The 25,616-nt window shown below is 46.6% G+C and overlaps 1 protein-coding gene across 1 annotated transcript in view; it reads left to right on the forward strand.

The window, feature by feature from the left end:
- Positions 1-15,441: 15,441 nt before the first annotated feature.
- The window catches only part of ST14 (ST14 transmembrane serine protease matriptase), a 42,401-nt gene continuing 32,226 nt past the window's right edge, over positions 15,442-25,616 (forward strand). The window contains exon 1 of the mRNA XM_030330754.1: positions 15,442-15,704. Coding sequence (XP_030186614.1) covers positions 15,624-15,704 — 81 coding nt within the window. The 5' untranslated portion in view covers positions 15,442-15,623. The remainder of the gene's footprint in view (positions 15,705-25,616) is intronic.

Genomic DNA, 25,616 nt, shown 5'->3' on the forward strand with positions numbered 1-25,616 from the left:
GTTCGTTTGCTCCAGCGAGTTAGGCTCTTAGGCTTTAATTCCACTTTTCATTTAAAAACTAAGGGAACTTAACAGAAACCCATGGGGGAGGGGGAGGAAAAAAAAAAAAAGGTTAGAGTGGGAGAGAGCCAAAGCATAAGAGACTCTTAAAAACTGAGAACAAACTGAGGGTTGATGGGGGGTGGGGGGGGGGAGGGTGGGTGATGGGTATTGAGGAGGGCACCTTTTGGGATGAGCACTGGGTGTTGTATGGAAACCAATTTGACAATAAATTTCGTATATTGAAAAAAAAAAAATAGAAACTAAGGGAGCCCGGCTGGCTCAGTCAGTGGAGCATGTGGCTCTTGATCTTGGGGTTTTAACTTTGAGCCCTACATTGGGTGTAGAGATTAGTTAAAAAAAAATAAAATCGTTTAAAAAAACTAAGGGAAAATGCCTTCAGTCTGAAGGCAGGTATCTTTGATTTCCTCCACCGTATTTTATGTTTTCTAAAATGCTAATTTGGTTAAACCTTGGACTTCTTGATTACTTCCTGTTTGTTTATATTTTTTAAGAGAACAGGATGGGGGAGGGGCAGAGGGAGAGAGAGTCGTAAGCAGGCTCCACACAGCACGGAGGCCAATGCGGGGCTTTATCCCAAGACCCTGGGATTGTGACCTGAGCCAAAATCAAGAGTCTGATGTTCAACCAGCTGAGCCACCCAGGTGCCCTGATTGTTTCTTCTTTAAAAAAAAAAAAAATCTATTTATGTAGTTTTAGTCTATAATCTGGGTGATTGTTTTATCTTGTAGCCTTTTCTTGTGAATTTGTAAGTTTAAAATTTCATAGGAGCTGCTTTACTATTTCTTTTGACATCCCTTTTCATGATGACAAATCTGAGTTTTTATATATCAGAATTTTAAGTTTTCTTTAAGTTACATCTTTCCTTTTGAGCTATTCATTTCCTGTAAATGTGTAGCAATCATTTATTTGATCAATGGTCAGTTAAAAGAAAGGGTGGGGCACCTGTGTGGCTCAGTCGAGCGTCTGACTGTTGATTTTGGTTCAGATCATGATTCCAGTGTCGTGGGATCGAGCCCTGTGTTGTGCTCTGCACTGTGTGTGAAGCCAGCTTGAGATTCTCTGTCCCTTTGCCTCTCTCCCCCCGGTTGCGTGTGTACACACTCTCTTTGTAGTAGTAAAAAAGTAACAAGAGGGAAAGTTAGCTGAGAGTTTTGTCCAGCAAAATTTAATTTGAGCTACTGGTATTTATTAATACGAGTCTTTTCTTTTTGGAACTGGAAACAATGAGTGGGGCCTGTGTCTGGATTTGCAGAGTTATTTCCAGCCCTGATTTCTGTTTAACGATGTACCACTAGGAGGTGCTATTTTCTCATTGAAGGAGGTTTGTTTACCTGCCATCTGCTTAGGGCTCTTTGTCCCTGGGGGTGGTTTTCACTGGTGATTTAAGTGTTTTTTAATGTCCGGCTCCATGTAGAAGAGTAAATTCAGGAGCTAATCTTAGCATTCTTACCCCAGCTGAGTGTAATGCCAGTTTACATACGTGGTGCAGTTAAGGTCACATCGCATATGCGTCTGTAAACGTACATGTGTACACATACAATGCATGTATCTTGCTTACGGTTCTAGAATATAATGAATGTGCATGTTACGAACCTGTGGCCAGGAAGCACCATGGAACAAACCAGTTGAACAGGCTGGTTCTTTATAACCATCAGCACTTCCCCATCTGCCTCTTCCTCCTGGCCACTTACATGGCTATCAGGAAAGCCATGGGGGGAAAAAAAACAAAAAAACTTAATTTTTAAAGGCAGTTTCTGCCAGAGTGGTCTCAAAAGCGTTGTCACTTGACCTTCTGCAATATCGGCTGGGAAGTGTAGTTTGAGCATTCCTTATCTGGTTCCAAATCTAACAGCCCAGCTTCATTTATTTTAGTGCTTGCCATCTGCTAGCTGCTTTACATGCAGTGTCTCATTTAATTGTCTTAACCTTTACAGCATGGGTGTTCTTATCTTAGAGAAAGCGGAGGCCTTTCGATTGGTAAGGGATGGAGCAGAGATCCAGGCTCAGAGCTGTTCCAGTAATTGCCTTGTTCGCTGTACCTCTGTCCTGGAGGACAGTAGGTCCTGGGGGTCATCCCACAGCTGGTGCCTGTCAACTAGGACCCATCCAACTGGTTGGCTATTAGGAGTTTTATCCATTACCAACATTACAGTCGATGGGCCCCAGAGGAGTTTGGGGCTGGTGAAATTGCAGTGTTTTCAGTTACACATCCGTTACCCATACATGGTCAGTACAGAAGCAGCTGGGATTAGACTCGAATGTGCTGGCAACTAGGCTCACAGGCCTCCCTCACCCTGGATTGATCTAGATACGCAGATATGATACCTATAAAGAGTATGTTTTTTCATTTTGAAAGGAAATGCCCGCAGTGATGAGTGTGTGTCCAGCAAGGACTTCCCAGCAGGCCTCACCCTAGACCAGCTCCACTCTGCTCCCTGGTGGCACCGTCCCCTCTTTGGGGACTGAGAGAAACTTACTCATCTCCTGGTTTCTGCCTTGGTGACTCAGCTTTGTCTCCTGGGGAATGTGACCCTGCCCACCTTGTCATCAGCAGCAGGGGCCAGCAGTTCCGAGATGACTTTGGTGCGAGGCCCTCCTACCTCCCTGTCTGCTCTCAGTTACAAATCAGAGCCCAGCAGCTGAGGTCTGAGCCAGCCCAGGTGTCCTGGCAATCTCCTCTGGTTTCACTTGCTGTCACACTGATACTCTTACCCTAGGAGACACGAGTCCCTCAGATTTGCAGGAATCCCAAGGGTTCGCTCTAAAGGAACGTACAGTCTTACCTTATTAGAAGTGATGGGCATGCAGAAAATGAAGAGAAGGAAGTAGAAGGGCCCTCATGGCTTCTCTCATTTCACAGTTGAAACATGCCCACAAGGTCACATGCCAATCAGTGCAGAGCCAAAGTCTGTGGTATGTGCAATAGGTTCTTTTTTTTTCTGGGACAAACGGTAAAGTGGTTCTTCTAAAATAAGATTATCTTGCCTTTGTTACCTACTGTGAAATGGGGTACTTCCGTCTGGGGGTATTCTGTCTTATCACTCCTTAACTGCAGGCTGTTAGTATGAAACCGCTGTAGAGAAGCCTAGGTGTCCAGAGGACGGGACAAGAGACAGAATTCACAGATACTTATTTCTGTATTCTTGAAATGGATGGGGCATTACTTGGGAGTCTTCAATAGTTCCATGGCCAAGTTAGCCTAACTAGCTCTGATCAAACTTCAGATACTGAAGTCAGTGGCTCTGATTAGAGTAGCAACCTCCATCAATAAAACATTTTTAGGGGCGCCTGGGTGGTTCTGTCGGTTGGGCATCATGATCTTGAGGTCTGTGGGTTTGAGCCCCACGTTGGGCTCTGTGCTGACAGCTCAGAGCCTGGAGCCTGCTTTGGATTCTGTATCTCCCTCTCTCTGCCCCTCCCCCTCTCATGCTCTGTCTCTCAAAAATAAATATTAAAAAAAAGGAAACATCTTTAATATGTGCCCTATATGTATAATTATTTGAAAATTATATATATATATATGTATATATATATATATACACACACACACACACATATATATGTATATGTATATAATAAACAGAGACTTGGAAAGTATAAAAAAGATGAAATTACTTTTTTGAATGTTATCTAATAGAGCCTTTTTGGGTCCGGTAAAATATTACTAGCTTTAGTGCAAGCAAAGTGATTGCTTTCATTCTGTCGCAACCAATTCCAGAGCTGATTCAGGTTTCCTTAGTTTTTATCGGATGTCGTTTTCTGTCTCAGGATATCACCTTGTATTTAGTTGTGTCTTTTTTTTTTTTAATTTATGTATTTTTGAGAGACAGAGGCAGAGCATGAGCAGGGGAGGGGGAGAGAGAGAGGGAGACACAGAATCTGAAGCAGGCTCCAGGCTCTGAGCTGTTTGTTAGCACAGAGCCTGATGCGGGGCTCGAACCCACGAACTGCGAGGCCATGACCTGAGCTGAAGTTGGATGTTCAACCGACTGAGCCACCCGGGCACCGCTTGGTTGTGTCTTTGTAAGCTCCTCCTGACCATGACTGTTTCTCTGACTTCCCTTGTTTTTGATGATTTTGGCAGTTCTGGGGACTGCTGGTCAGGTATTTTGTAGGATGCCCCTCTATTGGGATGTGTCTGATGTTTGTCTCCTAAGACTCTGGGGTTTTGTGTTACTCGGGAGGAAGACTACAGTGCCATGCTCATCACACCATATCAAGTCACTGTGACTTAATCCCTGTTGCTGGCATTGCTCACCTGGCTGAGGTGGGGTCTGGCAGTGTCCGTCCTGGGAAGATACTCTCACCAAGTCCTCCTCCCTCCTCCACACTGAAGGAGTGGAGTGTTATGCTATGCTCTTCCATATTTTATTATTTTTAAATTGTGTTTGAAGGCTTAGAGCAATTAAAAGTCTGGCCCAAGATCTATTTGTTTCATTACATAATGGCTTAGCAAAGCCGAGGTTTTGATCGTAGTGATGGTTTGATGGGTATATTTAAACTTGTACACTGTTAGTATGTGTGGTTGACTGTGTATCAATTACACCGCAAAGTTGTTAAACAAACAAAAGGCTGGGAGGGGGGCGCCTGGGTGGCTCAGTCCGTTAAGCGTCCGACTTCGGCTCAGGTCATGATCTCTCGGTCTGTGGGGTTCGAGCCCCGCGTCAGGCTCTGTGCTGACAGCTCAGAGCCTGGAGCCTGCTTCCGATTCTGTGTCGCCCTCTCTCTCTGCCCCTCCCCCGTTCATGCTCTGTCTCTCTCTGTCTCTCAAAAATAAATAAATGTAAAAAAAATAAAAATTAAAAAAAGAGCTGGGAGGGACACCTTGCACAAACAGGTTGGATGAGAGAAGTGAGTTATTGGCTCTGCCTGTTCCAGCACAATCCTATCAGTCAATTCTGTTTCTGAGTTTAAGTACACAAACAGGGCTTTTAGGGGAGACATCACTTTCAACAGCAAAATAACCTAGTAATGGACACCATTCCACACATTTGTTTTCCAATTTCTCCATTGCATAAGCTTCTTCGGAAAAAGCAAATCAGGGGGTGCCTGGGTGTCTCAGTTGGGTGTCCAGCTTTGGCCCAGGTCATGATCTCATAGTTTGTGGGTTCAAGCCCCACATCAGGCTCTGTGCTGAGAGCTTGGAGCCTGGAGCCTGCTTAAGATCTCGTGTCTCCCACTCTCTGCCTATCCTGTGCTCGCGCTTTGTCTCTCTGTCTCAAAAATAAATAAACATTTAAAAAATTGAAAGAGAGAGAGAGGGAGGGAGGGAGGAAAGGAGGAAGAAAAAGCAAATCAGGGGCTCCTGACTGGCTCAGTCGGAAGAGCTTGTAAGGGCTTGGTCTCGGGGTCGTGGGTTCAAGCTCCACGTTGGGCCAAGGGCTTAAAAAAAAGAAAAAGCAAATTATAACAGGTGTTTTTAGCTTAAAAAAAAAACTTAACAAACAGTGCAACATCTTTTAAATTCAACAACTTTTTAAATACTTTGTCGCAATATGAATCTGCATGAAACAAAATGTTTTCTTGGTCACTTCCAATCTTATTTTAAAATATTGCAAAGATTCTACCATATTTTAAGTGTTCCTGATTTTTATCAAAATAACCACACTGAAGACATTTCATAACATACTGTACATTTAAGTTTTCCACGTGGGCTAGCACCAGAACTTTATCTGGAAATATTTCCTTATTCTACCAAAGCAGCCAATCCGATGACATTACGTTTTCTGAAATTTTTCACAATACGTTCTTTTCCATAAAATAAGATAAAATGTAAGAGGCAGCTATAATGTTACAAGTGGGAATTTGAAGCCAACTTGGCTGGCTCTTCCTAATTTGGCTACCTACTAGGTAGGGGCTCAAACTCATGACCCCAAGATCAAGAGTCACATGCTCTTTTGACTGAGCCAGCCAGGTGCCCCAGGTATTATTATTTTAAACTGTTGAAAACATATCTTTTCCAGTACACAGGGCTTGCTAAAGGAACAGTACTTGGTCTTGATGATTTATAAGGTTTTTTTTTTGTTTTTTTGTTTTTTAAAGTAGGCTGTATGCCCAATGTGGGGCCCAATGCAGGGCTCAAACTCCTGACCCTGAGATCAAGAGTTGGACACTTAATCAACTGAGCCACCCAGGCACCCCAATGATTTAGAATTTTTTAACCAACTTCTTGATCAGATGATAATTATTGTAACCTGATATTGTGACCATTGAAGGCTTGTACTAGGAGTAGAAATGTCATTATGGGGGCGCCTGGATGGCTCAGTAGTTAAACATCCACTTTGGCTCAAGTCATGATCTCACGGATCAGGAGTTTGAGCTCCTCATTGGGGCTGTCAGCACAGAGCCTGCTTTGGATCCTCTGTCTCCCTCTCTCCCTGCCCCTCCCCTGCTTACACACACACACACACACACACACACACACACATACACACACACTCTCTCTCTCTCTCTCTCTCAAAAATAAATAAACATTTAAAAAAGGTGAGGGGGGGGTTCCTGGGTGGCTCAGCTGGTTGAGCAGCCAACTTTGGCTCAGGTCATGATCTTGTGGTTCATGGGTTTGAGTTCCTCATCAGGCTCTGTGCTGACAGCTCAGAGCCTGGAGCCTGCTTTGGGTTCTGTGTCTCCCTCTCTCTCTGCCCCTCTCCTGCTTGTGCTATGTCTCTTTCTCAAAAAATGAATAAACATTAAAAAATTAAAAAAAAATACAAAGCTTTGAAGCAAACCTGAGTTTGAATTCCAACTCTATACTCAAATAAATAAATAAATAAATAAATGTCATTGTGGACATTTTCTTGTTCTGTGCTTGAAGTACTGGTATTATCTACTTAATTGCAGTGAAGATAGTATTTTGCAACAATCTTGTAAAACCACACAGACGTATATTACGTTATTTGATTAAAAGTTAAGTTCTCTTAACTAGGCACATGAGCACTGAACTTAGAATGTAAGCAAATGAATCAGGGTACTTGGACTTTTTTTTTTTTTTTAAGTTTATTTACTTATTTGGAAAGAGAGAGAGATTGAGAGAGGAAGAGGGGCAGAGAGGGAGACAGAAAATCCCACTAATAGTGCAGAGCCCCATGTGGGACTCAGGCTCACAAACCACGAGATCATGGCCTGATCTGAAGTCAGATGCTTAACTGACTGAGGCAACCAGGCGCTCCAGGGTACTCTGATTATTTAGAAAGCCCACATAGGCCCCATGTAGCACTGTGGGACTGGGAGTAGGCTGAGGCATACACATATCAGATGGAAAAAGGGGTGAAATTGGATGTGTGGGTGATAGGGTTAGGGAAGGGGAAGTCTCACAAAAGGAAGTGCTCAGTGCTGCTGTCTAGACAGAGCATCAAATAAGTAGTAGCTTGGGGTAAATAAAATGCCTTTTGGGGATGCCTGGTGGCTCAGTCAGCTCAGGTCATGATCTCGTGGTTCAAGAGTTTGAGCCCTGCGTTGAGCTCTGGGCTGACAGCTCAGAGCCTGGAGCCTGCTTCAGATTCTGTGTCTCTGTCTCTCTCTCTGCCCCTCCCCTGCTCATGCTCTCTCTCTCTCTCTCCAAAAAATAAATGTTAAGAAAATTAAATTCTTTCTAGAAAGGCTCTGAGAGCACCTCCGGACTACCAGCTCAGCACCTGCAGTTGCCTAGTTCACAGACACGAGGGTACCTTTTGAGCAGCGCTCCTATATCTGGAATATTTCCATATTAAGGGTCCTGCCTACCCAAGGCAGGAAACAGAACTCGACTTCTCAACTGGCTTGTAGGTAGGGCACAGACCTAACTCAGGATTGCCAATGAGATGAACTCACAGGAGACTCATTCAGGAGGGAACAAAGGACACAGGTCAGTCTCTGGCTAGAGTAACAGTAGAGGCAGGCAGCTTTGAGGAACAGGGTCAGTCTCACAGGGATGCGCTGGACAGGAGCAGCAGGGACTTCCTGAGCAGCCCTGTACTGTGGCTGGCCGTGTTCCTGGCTGTGTTTTCTCCCCTCTTGCCTCTCTGGCCCTCCCAAAGATTCTATGAACTTTCTAAGAATCTTTTAATAATTTCTTTTTAACTTCCCCCCCTCAAATTAACTAGAGAATTCTGTTATTTGTAAACTGGCATGTTGATAAAAACTCCATTAAAATCAAAGTCACTGAACTCTAATGACAAAACTGTACCTGTGACCTTCATTTAACAAAGGAGATAGGACAAAAAAAAAAAAAAAAGTGACATGAGAGCAAGGACTCTCAGTGTGGGGAAAAAATACAGATACAAGATAAAGTTCTGTCAATTCCTTGTGGTCCTTAATTTGAATTGGAAACATCAATATAAATTTCTGGGGTATTTTATTTCTTTAAAAAATTCCTAGCTTTGTCCACCAAACGTCCCAGAAGCAATGATCAACTAAGTAGTAATAAATATCCCTGGTACCCAGGAGATTGTCTTGAAATACCATTTCTCACTAAAAAAGACACAGGATGTCCTCAAGAAATGGCTGGTTGCATGTCTGGGCAGGGAATAAATGTATAAGAAGAACCTGGAACATCTTACCAGAAAGCAAATCAATGATCAAAGATGATTAGAACTGGACCAAAAGTAAGAGCCAATTAGAAGAGGCTCCCACCTGTCAAAGAGGGGACAATTTCAGCATCACTAAGCATAAAAATGACAAGGAACCAAAACATAGCAAATATGTTTAAAAATCCAAGAATTCATAATAATACAAAAACAAGCAAACACGCTCCAATTGGTTCTTTTGGAAGATGTTAGAGATTTAACTATTTTGAAACTGGTAAAAAAGGGAAAGACTCAAGCCTTTACCCTTCTTTTCCAATACAAACATTACCAGTGGTTGACGATATAGATGGGAAATTTTGCTTTATAGAGATATTTCAGTCAGTAAATAAACAAGGAATGATAAACTGAAAAGTTACTGTTCACATTTCCTGAATTTAGAACCTAAGCATGAAGCTGGAAATAGAAGAGATGGCCAGACAGTGCCTCATATTAAAGAAGACACCACCACATGTGAAGTTACCTTCCCTCCCCTCCACAAAAAATCACACTTAAAGAAAAAGAAGACAATGTTTAGGGTTGCCTGACTGGCTCATTCAATAGAGCATTCGACTCTTGACTCTTGATTTTGAGGTCGTGAGTTCAAGCCCTAAGTTGGGTGTGGAGCCTACCTAACGAAAGAAAAAAAAAAAAAATCAAACCCTTATCTGATTAAGCCTCTAGCTACTACAATTCCCAGGATATACAAAGGGCAAGGGAACTCACTAACTAGACAACACTTTGAGACGACAATCAGCAAAATCCCGGGTGTGGGAAGTCTGCAGAACAAATGATATGATTTCTTCAGTAAACAAATTGTAAAGGGAGAAAACAACAAGTGGGAAGCTCTAGATTAAGGGACCTAAAAGACACATTTAAAACAAAAGAGACAGGGTGCCTGGTGGCTTAGTAGGTTACGTGACTCTTGATTTCGGCTCAGGTCATGATCTCGAGGTTCGTGGGATTGAGCCCTGAGTTGAGCTCTATGCTGACGGTGCGGAGCCTGCTTGGGATTCTCTGTCTCCCTCTCTCTCTGTCCCCGCCCTCTCCCCCCCCCCCCACTCCTGCACATGCGCACTCTCTCTCCCTCTCTCGCTCAAAATAAATAAATAAACTGAAAAAAATAAATAAATAAAAGAGACAAGGAACAGGCCAACGCTAAACTGAAGTGTGTAGCGATTCAGGCCTGGATGATAAAGCCATAGAAAGAAAAATCAGAAAATAGTCACCTCAGATGTTAACATTGTGGCCGCTCCTAGTGGGGGGTTGGGGCACAGGGGTTATTTCTGGGACAGGCACACAGAGGGCCCGGGGGCGGGCTGGTGTTGACAGGTTCCGGTTCCTCTCACGGGGTGGCGATGACTAGGGTGTTGCTGTAGAATAATCCAGTAAACTGTGTACTTGTTTTATGCTGTTTGAGTGCTAACAGAAAACCAGAAACATTTACTTACATTTTCACTTATTCGTTTAGGTTTTAAATATTTTAACAAACACTTTTTGTGAAGTGGAGAAATCAACAGACACTGCTCCTTGCCTTCAGGAGTTTGTGTTCTGAGAGGGCAGTGATGTAGCGCCGGGATCTTGCACTGTAATCACAGCAGATCGGATCAGAGAGGAGCGAAGTGGAAGAAGGCAGGACTTCAGGAGGTGGTTGGGGTGCGGTCCAGGGAGGAGATGAGAGATGATGGTGGCTTGGAAGAAGGACACAGCACTGGAAAAGAGGAATAGATAGATTTCAAATATACTTTGGAGGTAGAACTGTCCAAGACCTTGAGAACAGGGGGCAAACCCAGCTGGAGCGGACTGTACCAGACGGGATTTGTTTGTTCCTTGTTGTTTGTGAGTAGGATAAGGGAAAAGAAGTCAGTGAAGTCTTTTGAACTGTTTTGACCAAGTGGATGATGAAGCCACTTGCTAAGATGGCTGGATCCATAGTAACCTAAGTGAGATGGGACTCATGGTATTCAAGCCTGGTGGAGGTGCCTGGCTCAGTCAGTAGAGCATGTGACTCCTGATCTCAGGGTCATGAGTTCAAGCCCCATGCTGGGCCTAGAGCTCACCTACAAAAATAAAACCTGCTGTCCTGCTAGGAAAGAAGGGTTCCTAGAGCATCACTGCTGGTCTTATGGAGCTAAGAAATGCCTTGCACACAGAGGCACTCAGTGCTATGCTCTGAATGGAATACACCTGAGTGCATTTAATGTAATTCCAGATCAAGAGGAAGCAACGTGGGCCAAGACCCTTCTCTAAGATCGATCACTGTGTCAGGTCAACTTCCTGAGTGCTGAATGTGACAGAGGAGCAAATTAACTATACATCATTACATTAAACCCATTTGGTTTCCTTCTCATAAAATTAGGATATATAAGCTAAATACTTTTATTCCTACACTATAAATGGAGAAACCCAAGAGCAGAAGCCTGAGCAGGGGATGATATACTGATATTCTCATCAGCTTCATGGGCTGTCCTCACTCGTTTCTTGCAACATTTTTTTCTTTTTTTTTAAGTTTATTTATTTGTTTCGAGAGGGAGAGAGTGAGCGATCAGGGGAGGGGAGAGACAGAGAGAGGGAAAGAGTGAATCCCAAGCAGACTTCATGCTGTCTGTGCAGAGCCTGACGTAGGGTCAGTCTCATGAACCATGAGATCAAGAGTCAGATGCTTAACCAGCTGAGCCACCCAGGCGCCCCTCTTGCAACAACATTAAACAGCTCTTATGTGGATCGGCACAATCAAATGCCCTGTAACGTAAGCTCTGATTGAGGAGAATACCAATTTCTGGGAGCACTGAGGAAGAGAGATTAATATGCCTGGAGAAAGTTCCACTGAGTGATATTTTAGCTTAATTTGGATTTCTGCAGGACAAGGGGAAAAGGTGGGGCAGGGTGAAATAGTCAGGCAGGGAGAAGGCTGAATCACCTTGGGGCTACCAAACAATTCATATTTATACCTTGCATTTTTACCTTGACAGGGAAGTGGTAGAGCAGCAGCAGCACAAAAGCAAAAGTGGGGCTACGTGCCAGCACCATAAACCCCTTTGTTCGAGAAGGTGTGGATACATTCACAGATGTATCCATCTGTATCCGTAAGTCGTTCACTCTGCTCCACCCCTTCATTCCAATCCTCCCCCACACCCCACACCTCTTGTCAGACTTCTCCTGGCAGAAGTGAGACTAGCCTGCTGGCCTGGCACAATCTGCTTCAGCTGGGTTTGCCACCCACCCCCCTGTTCTCGCCATCTTGGACAGTGACAGAGCTCTGGAATTTTAAACCGGGGCTGGGTCTACCCAAAGTGGCCCCCCTCTCTCCCATGTTATCATCAGCTGAAGCCTGTTTTTTTGGCCTGTAGGGCCAAAGGGCATTGGGCTAATTGGGGAGGCCTTTGGAGGGGGTCCCAGTGACACAGCCCTGCCTTCCCCAGCAGACAGAGTCCTGGGGTCAGGGTGAGAAAGGCTTATCCTCAGATGGCTGACAGCTTTGGAGTGGGGCTGTTTGGAGCAAGCAGGGGACGATGGAGGCTGCATGAGTCGGTCTTTGCCGCAAAGAAATGACACGGGCCTCACACTGAAATGTGGGTTTGAGTCTGGGTTTACCCCATAAGAGTGTGAGAACCTGGCTACATCCTTTAGGCTGCATGCCCATGGCTTTCTTCACTTACAATTTAGGAATAAAAGTACTTATCTCACATAATACAATTTTATGAGGATTAAACCAAATCGGTTTAATGTAAATGGGCCTGACACAGTGATCGTAGAGAAGGGTCTCCGTCTGAATCCTTTCCTCTTAATCTGGAATCACAGTAAATGCCCTGCATACGTATTGCGTCCAATAGCACTAAGTGCCTTCTGTGTGCAAGGCATTTATTAGCTCTGTGGGATAAGAGATGATGCTCTAGGAACCTAGAAGACGATAGGAGACACTCCTTTTTCAGCAGAACAGCATGTTTTAGTGCCACGAGCCCTATCTCGTTGTTGTTACCTTGGATCTGGCTTACTTTCAATCACCCACACTAACTGAAGGGTATCATGTCATTGGTAATGGTAGTGCCTACAATGTACTGTCGGTGACTTTGTCCTGCTCTGCAGAAAATTATTTTTGATAGCTTCTCTTTAGCTTTGGAATGCTTTCTATAGGCAAGGGCAGACTTATTTTCCTTTATTAAATTGACACGAATTATTTTGCTAGTGTTCTATGCTCTGAGGACTCAAAGTTGAGTGAGACACTGGCAGAAATGCAAAAAAAAAAAAAAAAAAGGTGACAAATCCCATGATAAAGGTACAAGCAGATCTAGTTCTGGTTTAGAGGGAAAGAAGATCTCATGGAGGAGGTAATATATCAGGATGGGCTAGGTTTGCCGCAATGTTGAATGACCGTGAACTCTCAGTGGCTTCACGTCCCGGAAGCTGACTTCTCACTCATGCTCCATAGCCAGTGCTCATCGCATCTGCAAGAGTCTCCGCCCACTGCAGCCCCTTAGGATCACAGGGTGATGGAGGTTTTGTCTGTACAAGTACCTCACTGGGGAAGAGGGCTTGGGAGTGCGTATTCCTTCCTTAGGCCCCTACCTGGAAGTGGTGTTTATTGTTTAACATTTCCTCGTCCACAGCTAGCCATGTGACCACACCTAACTTCAAAGTGGAAGGAGTGCAATCCTCGCCTGTGCCCAGAAGGCAGAATGCTAAAAGCCCTCAGTGAATAACGACAACACACTCATGACTACCGTGGGAGACTGTCCCAATGTGCAGAGACGAGTGTGAAGGAGAAGGGCTTGTCAGTGCACAAGGGCCTTTAGGAAAGGTGCACATGTTGGAAAGTCTGGTTTCAGGGACAGGGTCCAAACAGGAATGCTGGGAAGCAAGCTTGCAAAGGAAGACAGGTCACACTGTGAAAGCCATGCTAAGGAGGCTGGATTTGATCCAGGAGACACTGAACGTTCTACAGAAGCTGTGGCTTCGGAAGAGTAACTTGAGGGGCTCCTGGGTGGCTTAGTCAGTTAAGCGTCCAACTCTAGATTTTGGCTCAGGTCATGATCTCACGGTTCATGGGTTCAAGTGCTGCACTGGGCTCTGTGCTGGCAATGTGGAGCCTGCTTGGGACTCTCTCTCTCTCTCTCTCTCTCTGCCTCTCCCCAGCTCTTTCTCTCTCTTAAAATAAATAAATTAAACTTAAAAAAGGAAGAGTAACTTACAGGAGGGATCAGAGGATGGCAAACTGGAGACAGGAGATCCATTTGCTCTTATGTAAATCCAGGAAAAGGGTGACAAAGGTTTGCTTTCAAGGGGTCTTCTAAAGGGGGAGGAAAGAAAAGAGCTATACATATAAGCAACTTGAGAGAAAGACTTGACCGGATTTGGAACTAATTAGATACAAGGTATAAGAGGGTGGACAGTGAAAGATAAGTCCAAGATTTTGAGCCTAGGAGACCACTGTTACAGCTAGAGAAAGAGTGGAAGATGGTCAAGTCTGGAAAGGAAGTTTGGGGCTTGTTGTTTGCAAAGTGGGAATTTTTATTTTGCTTTTGTTTCCCAGCACCTATAACAGTACTTAGCATATAATATGTGCTCAATAATATTTGTTGATTATGTAATACCAGTAGAGCACAAATGGAGAAGTTCCCAAGCAATTATTACTGTTTAAAGTCTTTTTGTTTTAAGTTTATTCATTTATTATTCCAGAGAGAGAGAGAGAGAGAGAGAGAGAGAGAGAGAGATAGAACAAGCAGGGGAGGGGCAAAGAGAGGGGGCGGGGGAGACACAGAATCCAAAGCAGGCTCCAGGCTCTGGGCTATCAGCACAGAGGCGGATGCAGGGCTCTGAACTCACTGTGAGATCATGACCTGAGCTGAAGTCAGATGCTTAAGGGACTGAGGCGCCCAGGTGCCCACTCCCCCACCCCCCGCCCAGCAATTATTAATGCAGAATTGGGACTCCTTCGTGATGTCAGTAAGAGGAAGGCAGATTTACCTATTTGAAGCCATAAGATGAGATGAGTCGTCAAGAAAGTGTAGAGAAAAAAGGGGGGAGGCTGAAGAGATTACTTTGGGAACCTTGACATTTAGAGGCCAGAGAGTAGAACCAGAGTCCAGGGAAGGTGAACATTTGAGGATGGAATCAATCAGTACTGGCTGCTGCAAACAGGTGCAGGATGCTGGGGACAGGTAAGATGGCGTTTGGTGGAGCAGCTAGAGCCTTTGGTCACCCACCCAGGGAAAGGTGGACACGAACGACAGCAAGGGCCTCCTAGCAGTGGGGGACAGGTAGCAACAAGCCGTGGGGCAGGAGGGCAGTGGCTGGAGGGGAGGCTGGGTCAAGGGGCGGTTCCGGTGTTTGTCTGGTTTGGAAGGGTTATAATTGAGACCTGGTCATTTAGCAAGGTGGAGAGGGATTGAAGACGCAAGAGGGAGGGAAAGAAACCATGGGTGGCATCCAGGAGGCGGATGGAAGGGTCATCCCCCAGCGCAAAGCGCCACCTCTAGGAGAGGGAGAGAGCGGGGTGGACTCACTTTTGTTGCTGTTAGGTACTCACCGAGGGCCAGTAAGCGCGGGGCACAGTTAATGCTCATGGCCACCACCGCGCAGGTCTCCGGGTCTTACTTGTCCCTCACCTCCCCGCCCGTGGCCTTGTGTTTCCCTTCGCCCCGAGGGGAGGAGGCAGGCCCCAAGGGGAGGAGGCAGAGCGGGGCTCTGCGCGGGGCGGGAACCGGCGAGGGGGCGGCGGGGCCTGGGAAAGGTGCGCCGGCGAGGCGGACGGACGGCGGGGCGGGCCCCGGGGAGGCCACACCCTGAAACTACCTGCCTGGGACAGGAAGAGTGAGGGCGAGAGCGACCGCCGGCGGCCAGCACGCGGGGTTGCTACCGGAACTCGGCACGCCCCACGCCCCCCGTGTCCCCCGCGCTCCTAGCGCCCCGGTGCGCCCCTGTGCGCCCCGCGCCCTTCGCGCCCCTAGCGCCCCGACGGCGATGGGAGCCAGCCGCCCGCGGGGACCACGCCTCTGAGACCCGCGACCGACCGCTGGTACCATGAAGAGCAATCGGGCACGCAAGGGCGGAGGGGGTTCCAAGGACCTCGGCGCAGGACTCAAGTACAGCTCGCGGCCTCAGGTTGGCGAGGGGCGCGGCGGGCTTTGCGGGCATCGTCGGGGCCCGGGAAACCACCAGTGTGGCCGGGAGCGGGGCGACGGGAGCGGGCGCCGAGGGCCCGGGCGCTTTGTCTTGGCAAAGGGAACCGCTCCATTGCCCATTTGTGGCCCGGGCTCTGGCCGGCCCGACAGGTGGAATTTCCTGTTTGGCGGGTGCCTGGCGGACCTTTGGTACCAGCCCTGCCGCGCGCCAGCCGGCCCAGGTGGAGGCGGCAACCCTCGGGTCCTTGGAGACTCCGAGTCTCTCCTCCAGCCTTCCTGCCCACTCGGTCCTTTCCCTGACCCGAGAAAAGGGCTCCATCTCGGTCCCTCCATTAACTCCGCACTCTTAGTGCACATCTGGAAAGGACCATGGGCGGAGGCCCGGAGTGTGGTGATTTGGGCTGAGTAAGGATGGTTTCCAGGGGGCCTTGGGGTCATAGCCATCCTTGGTCGCTGCGGGAGTTCGTTGTTTTCCTTCCTGGTCAGAGGGCATTTTGCGACCTTTGCAGAGGGCTATTGGGAGACCAGAGCTCTGAGTGCCATAGAGCCTGGTGCTAAGGACCCCAGAGTTGGACTTGTCTGGCCTTCTCTAAGAGGGTATGAAGCCCTTTGGGAAGGTGATTTTGTGAGAAGGGATGTAAGAACGTGTGTCTTGAGCCTTTTGGAAGATGCCCAAGCAGGAAGCTCTTGTTTGGCAGACAAAATCGCCGGAGACCTTAAACCTTGATGTAAGAGTTGGGGATGGGTTGGTGCTTTATTGATGGACACACCTAGTGGCAGCGCCCAGGCAGGACTAGCAACCAGACCTCTGCCTCTGTCCAGCTGGGACCCTGGGTTTCCCTGAAATGCCAGAGAAGCCCAGGTCATGGCTGGCGCTGGGTGGGTGCTGAGGGGGGGGGGTTGCGTTTTGTGAGGGAGCTTTCTCTGCAGGTGAGGGGTGGCTCTGCATGGCCCGCACTCTTTCTACTCTCCTGGTCCTGTAACATCTGCTGCCCCAGGTTGCGCCATTGCTTCACATAGGCCAGATTTTGTAGCTCTCTGAAATCAGTTCCTTTTCTCCAAGCAGCATCTTGACTTAAGACCAGATTCTGGGGCTGCTGTGGCTAGCTGGACCACAGAAAGCAGCTGGGCTTGGACACTCTTGTTTTCTCCATTTTTCACTTCCTACGTGGAAGGAAGCATGGATAGGGCAGCCAGCCTGGAGCCCCGGGCCTGTGTTCCTGCGGAGGCTCCCTGCTCGAGGCGGGTTCCCCAGATGTATGCCTTCTGTTTTCCTTTCTGTAACTGCCATGTTTACGAATCCTTGATAATTACGAATTGTTGATAATTGCCCGTTGGGGCTCTAGACTCCTGCCTCCTCAGCAGAGGGCCTGCTGTTTGGTATTTGTTATTTCAGGGCTGGCTTGTTTTTTTTTCCCCCCCCTCAACTTCCCTTTGTGGGATTCTGCAGTCTTCCTCTGTGCTGCCTCACTGCCCACACCCCCTCCCCTACCGGGGGCTGGGCCTGGGGCCCATCCCCACACTCCTGTCAGCTGGCTCTCTCTTGTCCCATGCAAGCCCTTCCTCATTTTCTCATCTTCTGTGAAGGTCACGCATTTTCTATTCCATTGGGTTCTTCCTTCCACCTCTGATTCTGTGACTTTTCTTCCTGCGGGTCACCCTCTCTGTCTTTTCTCCCGCTGAGCTCCATTGAACCACCTCTGTACCTAGTCCCGGGCTGGGCACTAGGAGGGATGGAAGGTTCTCAAAGACAAAATAAGATATGATTGTTTCCCTAAGGAAATTACAGTCTTGAAAGCCATGCTAAGAGAGTTGTGCAAAAGTCAGATGTGGTGCAGTGTGCCCTGAAGAAAGTAGCTTGCTGTGCCCAAAGCTCATTTCTGTTTCTCCAGGAAGTCATTGAATATTCCTTCCCATTCCATGCCTTAGCAGAAAGCTCACTCTCTGGATCACCCTGCAGTGTTTGCAGTCAGGGTCTGCAGACTCTGCCTTGACCTGTTCCCTGACCAGGAGGTGCAGCTTCTGCCCCAGGGTTTGCCTGGCTGGGTCATGCTGAGCCCCACCTGGGGACTATTGTTTCCGAGTTCCATGTTCTGGCATTCCCATTCCTGCACGGAGGGAGAAGGGTTGGTCTTAAAATTCTTGTATGTGACTGCATCCTTCCCAAGACTGATGACTCTGGCCCCTGCCCTACCCAACCCTGTTCCCAGTAAGTAGGAAGTGGCCACCTCAGTGTTCCCTACTGTCTCCAGGGCCCTGATGTGCACATGGTGTTTGGGGATCGTGTGAGCCCTCCCTCCATGAGAGCAGGTTCACAGATGCCAATTATTATGGCCACCACTGAGAACTGGGAAGCCCGCCTCACTGAGTGTCTGGGCCCTTGTTGTGAGTGTCTGGGCCCTTGAGTGTCTGGGCCCTATTTGATGGAGCTATTTGAGCTCCATTGGTTCCTTCTCAAGTCAAGATTGCCCTGGGTAGGAGTCAGTATCCCCCAGGCATATGGAGACCAGGATTGGGAAATCAGGTGTGGGGGCTATTCAGATTCATCTCTTTGGTAACTGGTCAAACATTCACTCATCCATGTAACAAATATTTATTATATACTTACCTACTGAGCATGTGCCAGGTACTGGACAATGACACTTGAGAGAGATCCTAGTCCTATAGCCCCTGCCTTCAAGGAATACCCAGTATAGTGTGGAATATGGGGGGGGGGGGTTAAGTTCTGTGTGTATGATAAGTACTAGATTCCAGAGAAACCCAGGGTGGGCACCTAGGAAACAGCTAAGGGTCAGGGTAGGGGAATTGGGACCTGAGGCCATCTGTGAGTTCCGGAGTGTCCACCATGGAGCTAAGACCTGGTGCCTCTGCTTTTCTGGTGGGTGATCTCAGATGTTACCTAATCTGAGCCTCAGTTTCTGTGGCTATAAAATGGGGATGACATATGTGTTACAGGTTTGTTGCAAGAATTAACAGGGATACTTTACATGAAAGCCCTTTGTAAGTTGCAGCCTGGTGTACAGATCACACAGTTTTGATTTCTTTCTTTTTTTTATTTAGTATTTTATTTTATTTTATTTTTTAAATTTACATCCAAGTTAGTTAGCACATAGTGCAACAATGATTTCAGGAGTAGATTCCTTAATGCCCCTTACCCATTTAGCCCATCCCCCTCCCACAACCCCTCCAGCCACCCTCAGTTTGTTCTCCATATTTATGAGTCTCTTCTGTTTTGTCCCCCTCCCTATTTTTATATTATTTTTGCTTCCCTTCCCTTGTGTTCATCTGTTCTCTGTCTAAAGTGCTCATATGAGTGAAGTCATATGATATTTGTCTTTCTCTGACTAATTTCACTTAGCATAATACCCTCCAGTTCCATCCATGTAGTTGCAAATGGCAAGATTTCATTCTTTTTGATTGCCGAGTAATACTCCATTGTGTGTGTGTGTGTGTGTGTGTGTGTGTGTGTGTGTGTGTGTATATGTATATATATACATACCAAATCTTCTTTATCCATTCATCCATCGATGGACATTTGGGCTCTTTCCATACTTGGGCTATTGTTGGTAGTCCTGCTATAAACATGGGGGTGCATGTGTCCCTTCGAAACAACACACCTGTATCCCTTGGATAAATGCCTAGTAGTGCAATTGCTGGGTCGTAGGGTAGTTCTATTTTTAGTTTTTTGAGGACCCTCCATACTGTTTTCCAGAGTGGCCGCACCAGCTTGCATTCCCACCAACAATGCAAAAGAGATCTCTTTCTCCACATCCTCACCAACATCTGTTGTTGCCTGAGTTGTTAATGTTAGCCATTCTGACAGGTGTGAGGTGGTATCTCATTGTGATTTTCATTTGTATTTCCCTGATGATGAGTGATGTGGAGCATTTTCTCATGTGTTGGTTGGCCATCTGGATGTCTTCTTTGGAGAAGTGTCTATTCATGTCTTTTGCCCATTTCTTCACTGGATTATTTGTTTTTTGGGTGTTGAGTTTGATAAGTTCTTTGTAGATTTTGGATTCTAACCCTTTATTTGATATGTGTTTGCAAATATCTTCTCCCTGGATTTCTGAGTTGGAAACAGCCTGGAGACAACAAGAAGGTGAAGTAGTATTGGTAGGAGGAGTGTGCAGAGGCTGAGAACTAAGGTTGTCAGCAGGGCACTGGCCTCCCAGAAGTGCTGGCCTGTCCCGCTGAACACAGGGAATCTCTTTGGGAGGAGCTGGGAAATGAGACCACCCTTTATGCAGCTTCTATGAGAAAGATCCTTTTACGGAAAAGAAATATGTGCCTACGACCTATGACTGACTCCTCATCCCTGACTTCCTCCCTCCCATACAGAACGAAACTTTAAAAAACTTACTTCTTCTAGGTTCTCTTGAGCAGGTACTGGGGCTGTCTGGGATGCCCATGTGCCATGACAGTGTGTGCAGTGGGTGAGGGCACAGCAGGGGAGGTGGGCAGTTCTTTAGGTGGGGACTCACCTCCCAGGCAACCTGCCTATCCCAGGGTGCTTCCTGGCACCTCAGTCCTGGGAAGACCTGGACCTTCATGGCCTCACTTAGGGGATGGGAAAACTGAGGCAGAGAAGACAATCCTAGCTCGGTAGCTGCCTGTGTCTGAAGCCTAAGTTGTGTAAACCTGTGAGGACCCTCCGCGGGTGGATCTGCCCAGAGCCGGCTTGTTGGTGGTGACGATGCCATGTCAACACAGCCTCCCTGACCTGGGCCTGTCACGCTGCACCCTGGGGGGTGTGGCTGCCTGCCCTGTGGCTGGTGGCTGGTGGCCACTGTGATGCTGGAGTTCCCCTGGTGTCACTTCCTTCTTGGGCTTCTGGTTCTGACCAGATGGTTGGCTCATGTCTCTCCTAAGAGAGAGAGTCTGTTCTTAGAAGACAGTGTGACAGAGCCACTGGGCCCAGGGCCCAAAGATGTTGCTTCTGACATTGTGCATATGCTACTGGAGTGTTGAGATCATTGCTAGCATTTGTTGATCATATACCGTGTATTATACCTCTCAGTGTTATTATTACCCTTTTATAGGTGAGGAAAATGAAGCACAGAGAGGCTAAGCAACTTGCCTAAGGTCACAGAGTGAAACAGTAGTGGGACTGGAATTTGAAGCCAGGTAGTCTGGCTCTGCTCTATTCTGCTTGGGCCTCCAGAGTGTAGGACGGCTGTCAGTCCAGTGTGCTCAGGGTGGGATGGATTACTAAGGGTGAGAAGGAGTTTGGTTTGGATAAGAAACTGGGTTTTGCTTGTTAGGATGTTTCTGAGGTGCTGGGGACTTACCAAAATTATAACGGCTGATTAGTAGACAGGAATGGGAACTTCTGGGCTTCTCCAAGAACTCTCACTCTGGCTGGCAGTGGTGAGAAGGTACTTGGGGTTTGTTCAGAAACGTATTTGGGGTTTTGTTCAGAGTTCATGGATAGTAATTGCCTCTTTTTCTTTGTAAGAAGTTTTCTAGACACAGGTGTCTACTAAAATTGCTGTCTTGGAATCTCATATTTTCTGAGTTTGCTTATTCTGTCCAGGCTTGGCAACAAAATCTTTAGAATTCTTGTGATAGGTGGCAAACTGGTCAAAATCTTGAATCCCTGGTGTCTCTGAGATAGTGAGGATCGTGAAAAGGTAAAGAATATGATCACAACTGTTTCTACCCTCACTAAATATGTGTATTTCAATTCAGTATCTTTCTCTATCCACACAGCAACTCTGTGAATAAAACCGCCCAGTTTAAAGCTGAGAATACTGAGGCTCAAAAGGTATGCATAATGACCCAAAGGCAATTAGAGATAGAACAAGGGTTCAAACCTAGATCTATGTGACTTCAAAGCCTACATCTTAACCGCCAAGCCATTATACAGTTGTATTCCAAAGATGACGGTCATTGATGCATATCCCCAGCAAAGTACTGGAACACATCATTAACCAGAGTGGTGAGCACCAGGCGCCGACACAGATCCACGGAAACCTCTCACACCAAACTCGTCTGGTTTCCCCTTTTGATGAGGTTACTCATCTGGTAGACCAGGAGACTGGTTGGAGATGTGCTTTCAACAAGGCTTTGAACAAAATGTAGCTTTATTTATTATACACATGATTAAAAATCATAAAGGCAATTTTAAAATGAAAAAAGGAAAGATTCACCTACCTAAGCCCACAAATAGGGTTGTTTACATTCTTCATGCTTCTTTCCACGCCTTACCTTACGCATATGTTTTATCTAGTTCCTTGTGCACACACAGTTTGTGTCCTGGGGAATTGCTGTATCAGCCTTTTATCTGCTTGGCGTGGCGGAGGCCTGGGGGCTGGTGGGCAGTGGGGTCCCAGTAGGTTGGTTGACTGTGCCTAAGAGGGTCCATGCATGGATCCATGTCACTGTGCAGGGGCCTGGGGTCTCTTCCTAACTCCCTCCTCGGTTCTGTGCCATTTCTTGTTTACTAACAACTCTGTTGAGGTCTTGGAGCATTTGCTTATCAGTTTTGTAAATGACACTCTTCTGGGAGGGGAAGGCCGATACCTCGAATGACTTAATTCTGAGTCAGAAGGAGCTGGACAGCCAACGTGATGGGGTGGCAGGAACAGAATTATGTTGATCTGTGTTAGGAGTTAAGTGCTGTGCTTAGGTGACCACCCTAACAGTGGAAACAAAAACCACCTCCCTCCCGCAGTTGAGATGTGAGGAGAGTGAGAAGGAAGAAGCAGGGCACCAAAATAAATCCAATATTTTGAGTCAGTGGCAAGCTCAGTAAAACCCAGGCATGTTCGGTGGTTCCCTAAAATGTACAGTAAATTCCTCCTTCATATTTTTGTTTGGCTATACCTTTTAAAATTATTATTTAAAAAGCTAATATATGCATATTTCAAGAATTAAAAAATGAGGGAAAGTACCCTAGAGAGGCATTTTAATAATTTGGTATTGCCTATGCATCTTTCTAAAAAAAAAAAAAAAGTTGCTTTTTTTCTAAATACAAAAGTTGCTTTTTTTTCTAAGTTGCTTTTCTAAATACAAGGAAGGTGTTTTTTTTTTTTGTTTTTTTTTTTAAATCAAGCAATAGCAAAATATGCAAAGTAGAAAGTGAAATTCCTCTGAAATTCTTTCCTCTGGGTTTTATAACCCCTCTGAATAGTTTGGCTTATATTCTCTCACAGTCTTTAATGCATAGACTAATATTTATGTGGATGTTAATATATGTGACATGTATTTTCCCCAGAATAGAATCATAATGTAATTCCAATTCTGTAGCTAAAGCCATGGTTGTAATCAGTTAATGCATCAAAATTTATTAACCCATGCTGGGATTGTGGAACAAGACAGCCCCATTTCTCCATCCTTAAGGAGCAGTTGGTTGACCTTGAGACAAGGCTGGGACTGGGGGGTGCACAGGGTGCTGGCGAACCCTTGAGACTGAGTTTAGTCACCTGACTAAAACCCACGGGGAGAACCCCTCCTTGGGAATCTCTCAGGGAGACACCTGAGTTGAGTTTAGAGGGATGGAAAGTACATATGAACTTTTTGACTTTTTTTTTCATTTAACATTGCATATTAGAGTTTTTTCATGATACTTCCTACTCTTTGAAAACCTGTTTTTGATTGCTGCATAAGCTTTCATCAAGTGGATGTATCATCATGTGTTTATTATTATTTGTATGTGCAAATTGAATGCATTAACGGAAATAAAGCTGTCAGGATAAGGTATGCCATTGACGAATAGCCCCTGTGGAGACCACACTGGTCTGCATTTGGAGTATGCTGTTGAATTCTGGGCACCGTGTCTTAATGGGGATATTGCTGTGAGGTTGAATGAGATAGCCAGAGGTTTAGAAAACACATTGTTTGGATAATTGAGTGGAACACGTTTCCCCAGATTAGGAGCAGACTCCAAGAGCACCATTGCTGATTGCCGATTTGGATTATTTCTAGTATTTTCGAGTATTTGGGGAGCTGCCCCCAGCTGGAGAAATTAGGCCCGCTCTATTGCAATGCTAACGTGTAGGGGTTATTGTGATGCTGAGGTTGGCACTAAAGGAAAATGCTATTCTGCCCCGGAAAGGATGGCCCTGCGAAGATGGGAGGCAGGATGACATCTACAATTTGGCCCAGCTCTAAGAATGTGATTCCAAGGACACCGTCTCCCAAGTTTTCACCTCTTTCCTGTTCTTCTGCTTATGCCACTGGGATTCTGGTTCCTGAATGTGGACTTGGGCCTCCAGGTGCCTTACCGTCAGGCTGTGCTTTCCCATTTGCTTATCCAGGCCTTTCATCCACACTGACCCTTAGGTTTATGGCTCTGTTACCATGCCTGAGCAGAGGCTTTGGGATCTAGTCAGCTCCAGGAAGCAGGTGGACTTGGGCTTTTCCACTCACTCCTGCAGGTCCTCGCAAGGTGAATGGAGAAGCAGTCAAACAGACTGTTGTGCCTGCGTGCCGTGGAATACTACTCAGCAGTAATAAGCACACGCTCTCGGTGCATGCAGTGACTAAAATGATTCTCCAGGGAATCTTAATGAGTGAAAGAAGCCAGCAGTCTTAAAAGATTATGTCCTGGATGATTCATTTATATAACATTTTTGAAAGGACAATTTTAGAATGGGGATAGATCAGTTGGGAGGGGGCAGGGAGGAGGTGGGCACGGTTACAAAAGGGCAGATGGAGGGATCTTTGTGTGGGAAACAGAACCGGCCATTATGTTGACTGTGCAGGTGGATATAGGTCCCTACGCTGGTGATCAGTTATGTGGAACGTAACACGCACATGAACGAGTACAAGTGAAATGAGAAACCTAGGTCAGTTGTGGTATTATACCGGAGTTTCACAAGATGTTACCGTTGGGGGACACCGAGCAAAGCGTACGTACAAGGGATCTCTCCACGTTACTTCTTACAACTGCACGTGAACATAGTTATCTCCATAAAAAAATGCGGTCAATGAAAAAGCACCAGCCTGTGAAATCAGCCTGTGAAATTGGCTTGTTCCTCTTGTTTAGTTTCGGGTGTAATCTCTGGTTGTGCTGCTGCTGGCAGATGTGTCTGCTCCCTGAATCCCGTGACAGTGGTGGGGGCCAGAAAAGGATCTCAGGAGAATAAGGATGGGGCCCAGGCAGATTCGGGAGGATCAAAGAGCCAGGGGAGGAGTGGGGGCTGCTGTTGGTGTTCTCTCCCACGGTGTGATCTGGAAGCAGAGATGGAATTCTCAGGTTGGAATCACAAAGGTGTTGAGTCCTGGGGGGGAACATGTACTTGACAACTAGGAGGGGAAGAGCCTGGGAGAGTCCAAACTTAGGTGGGGCTTCCTGTAACAGGTGGCCAGGCCAGGGCTGACACCAGAGTGCTTGGTGAGGGAGGGGTGAGGAGGTGCGGGGGTGCTGTCAGCAAAATCCTGGGATGTGGACTGAGCGCATTCTCTCCCCTTCCAGGGGTGGATGGAGGTACCTTGGGATACAAATCTGGAAACTTTCCTGGGCCCTGGCACCTGGGAGATTAGCCCAGCTTGCCCTGGGTAGGCTACCCAAGTGTGGCTATGGAAAGAGAAGTCCCTCAATCAGCCAACCCACCAATCAAGTGCTACCTCTGGGCAGCGTCATAGAGGGGGCTGGGGAGAGAAGCAGTATGAAGAAGAAACTGGTCTACCCTGACTCCCTAAGACTGCCTGTTCTGCTTAGCGTGGCAGTGGGGTATCATTGATGCCAAGTGGGTGGTGCAGGTCATAAGGAGGTGCTGTGGATTAAGGTGGTTTATGAAAGTTTCCTGGAGGGGCATAGCCTTGAGCTGCATTTTCAAGGGCAGGTGAGTTTGGTAGGTGGTAAAGGAGAGCTGAGCCATTCTGAGTGGGCAGGATACGAGCAGCTTCCTGGCTCCTTACAGATTTGGAGGCTTCCTGGCTGGGG

Source organism: Lynx canadensis, chromosome D1 (genome assembly GCF_007474595.2).
Source record: "Lynx canadensis isolate LIC74 chromosome D1, mLynCan4.pri.v2, whole genome shotgun sequence".
Taxonomy (NCBI): domain Eukaryota; kingdom Metazoa; phylum Chordata; class Mammalia; order Carnivora; family Felidae; genus Lynx; species Lynx canadensis.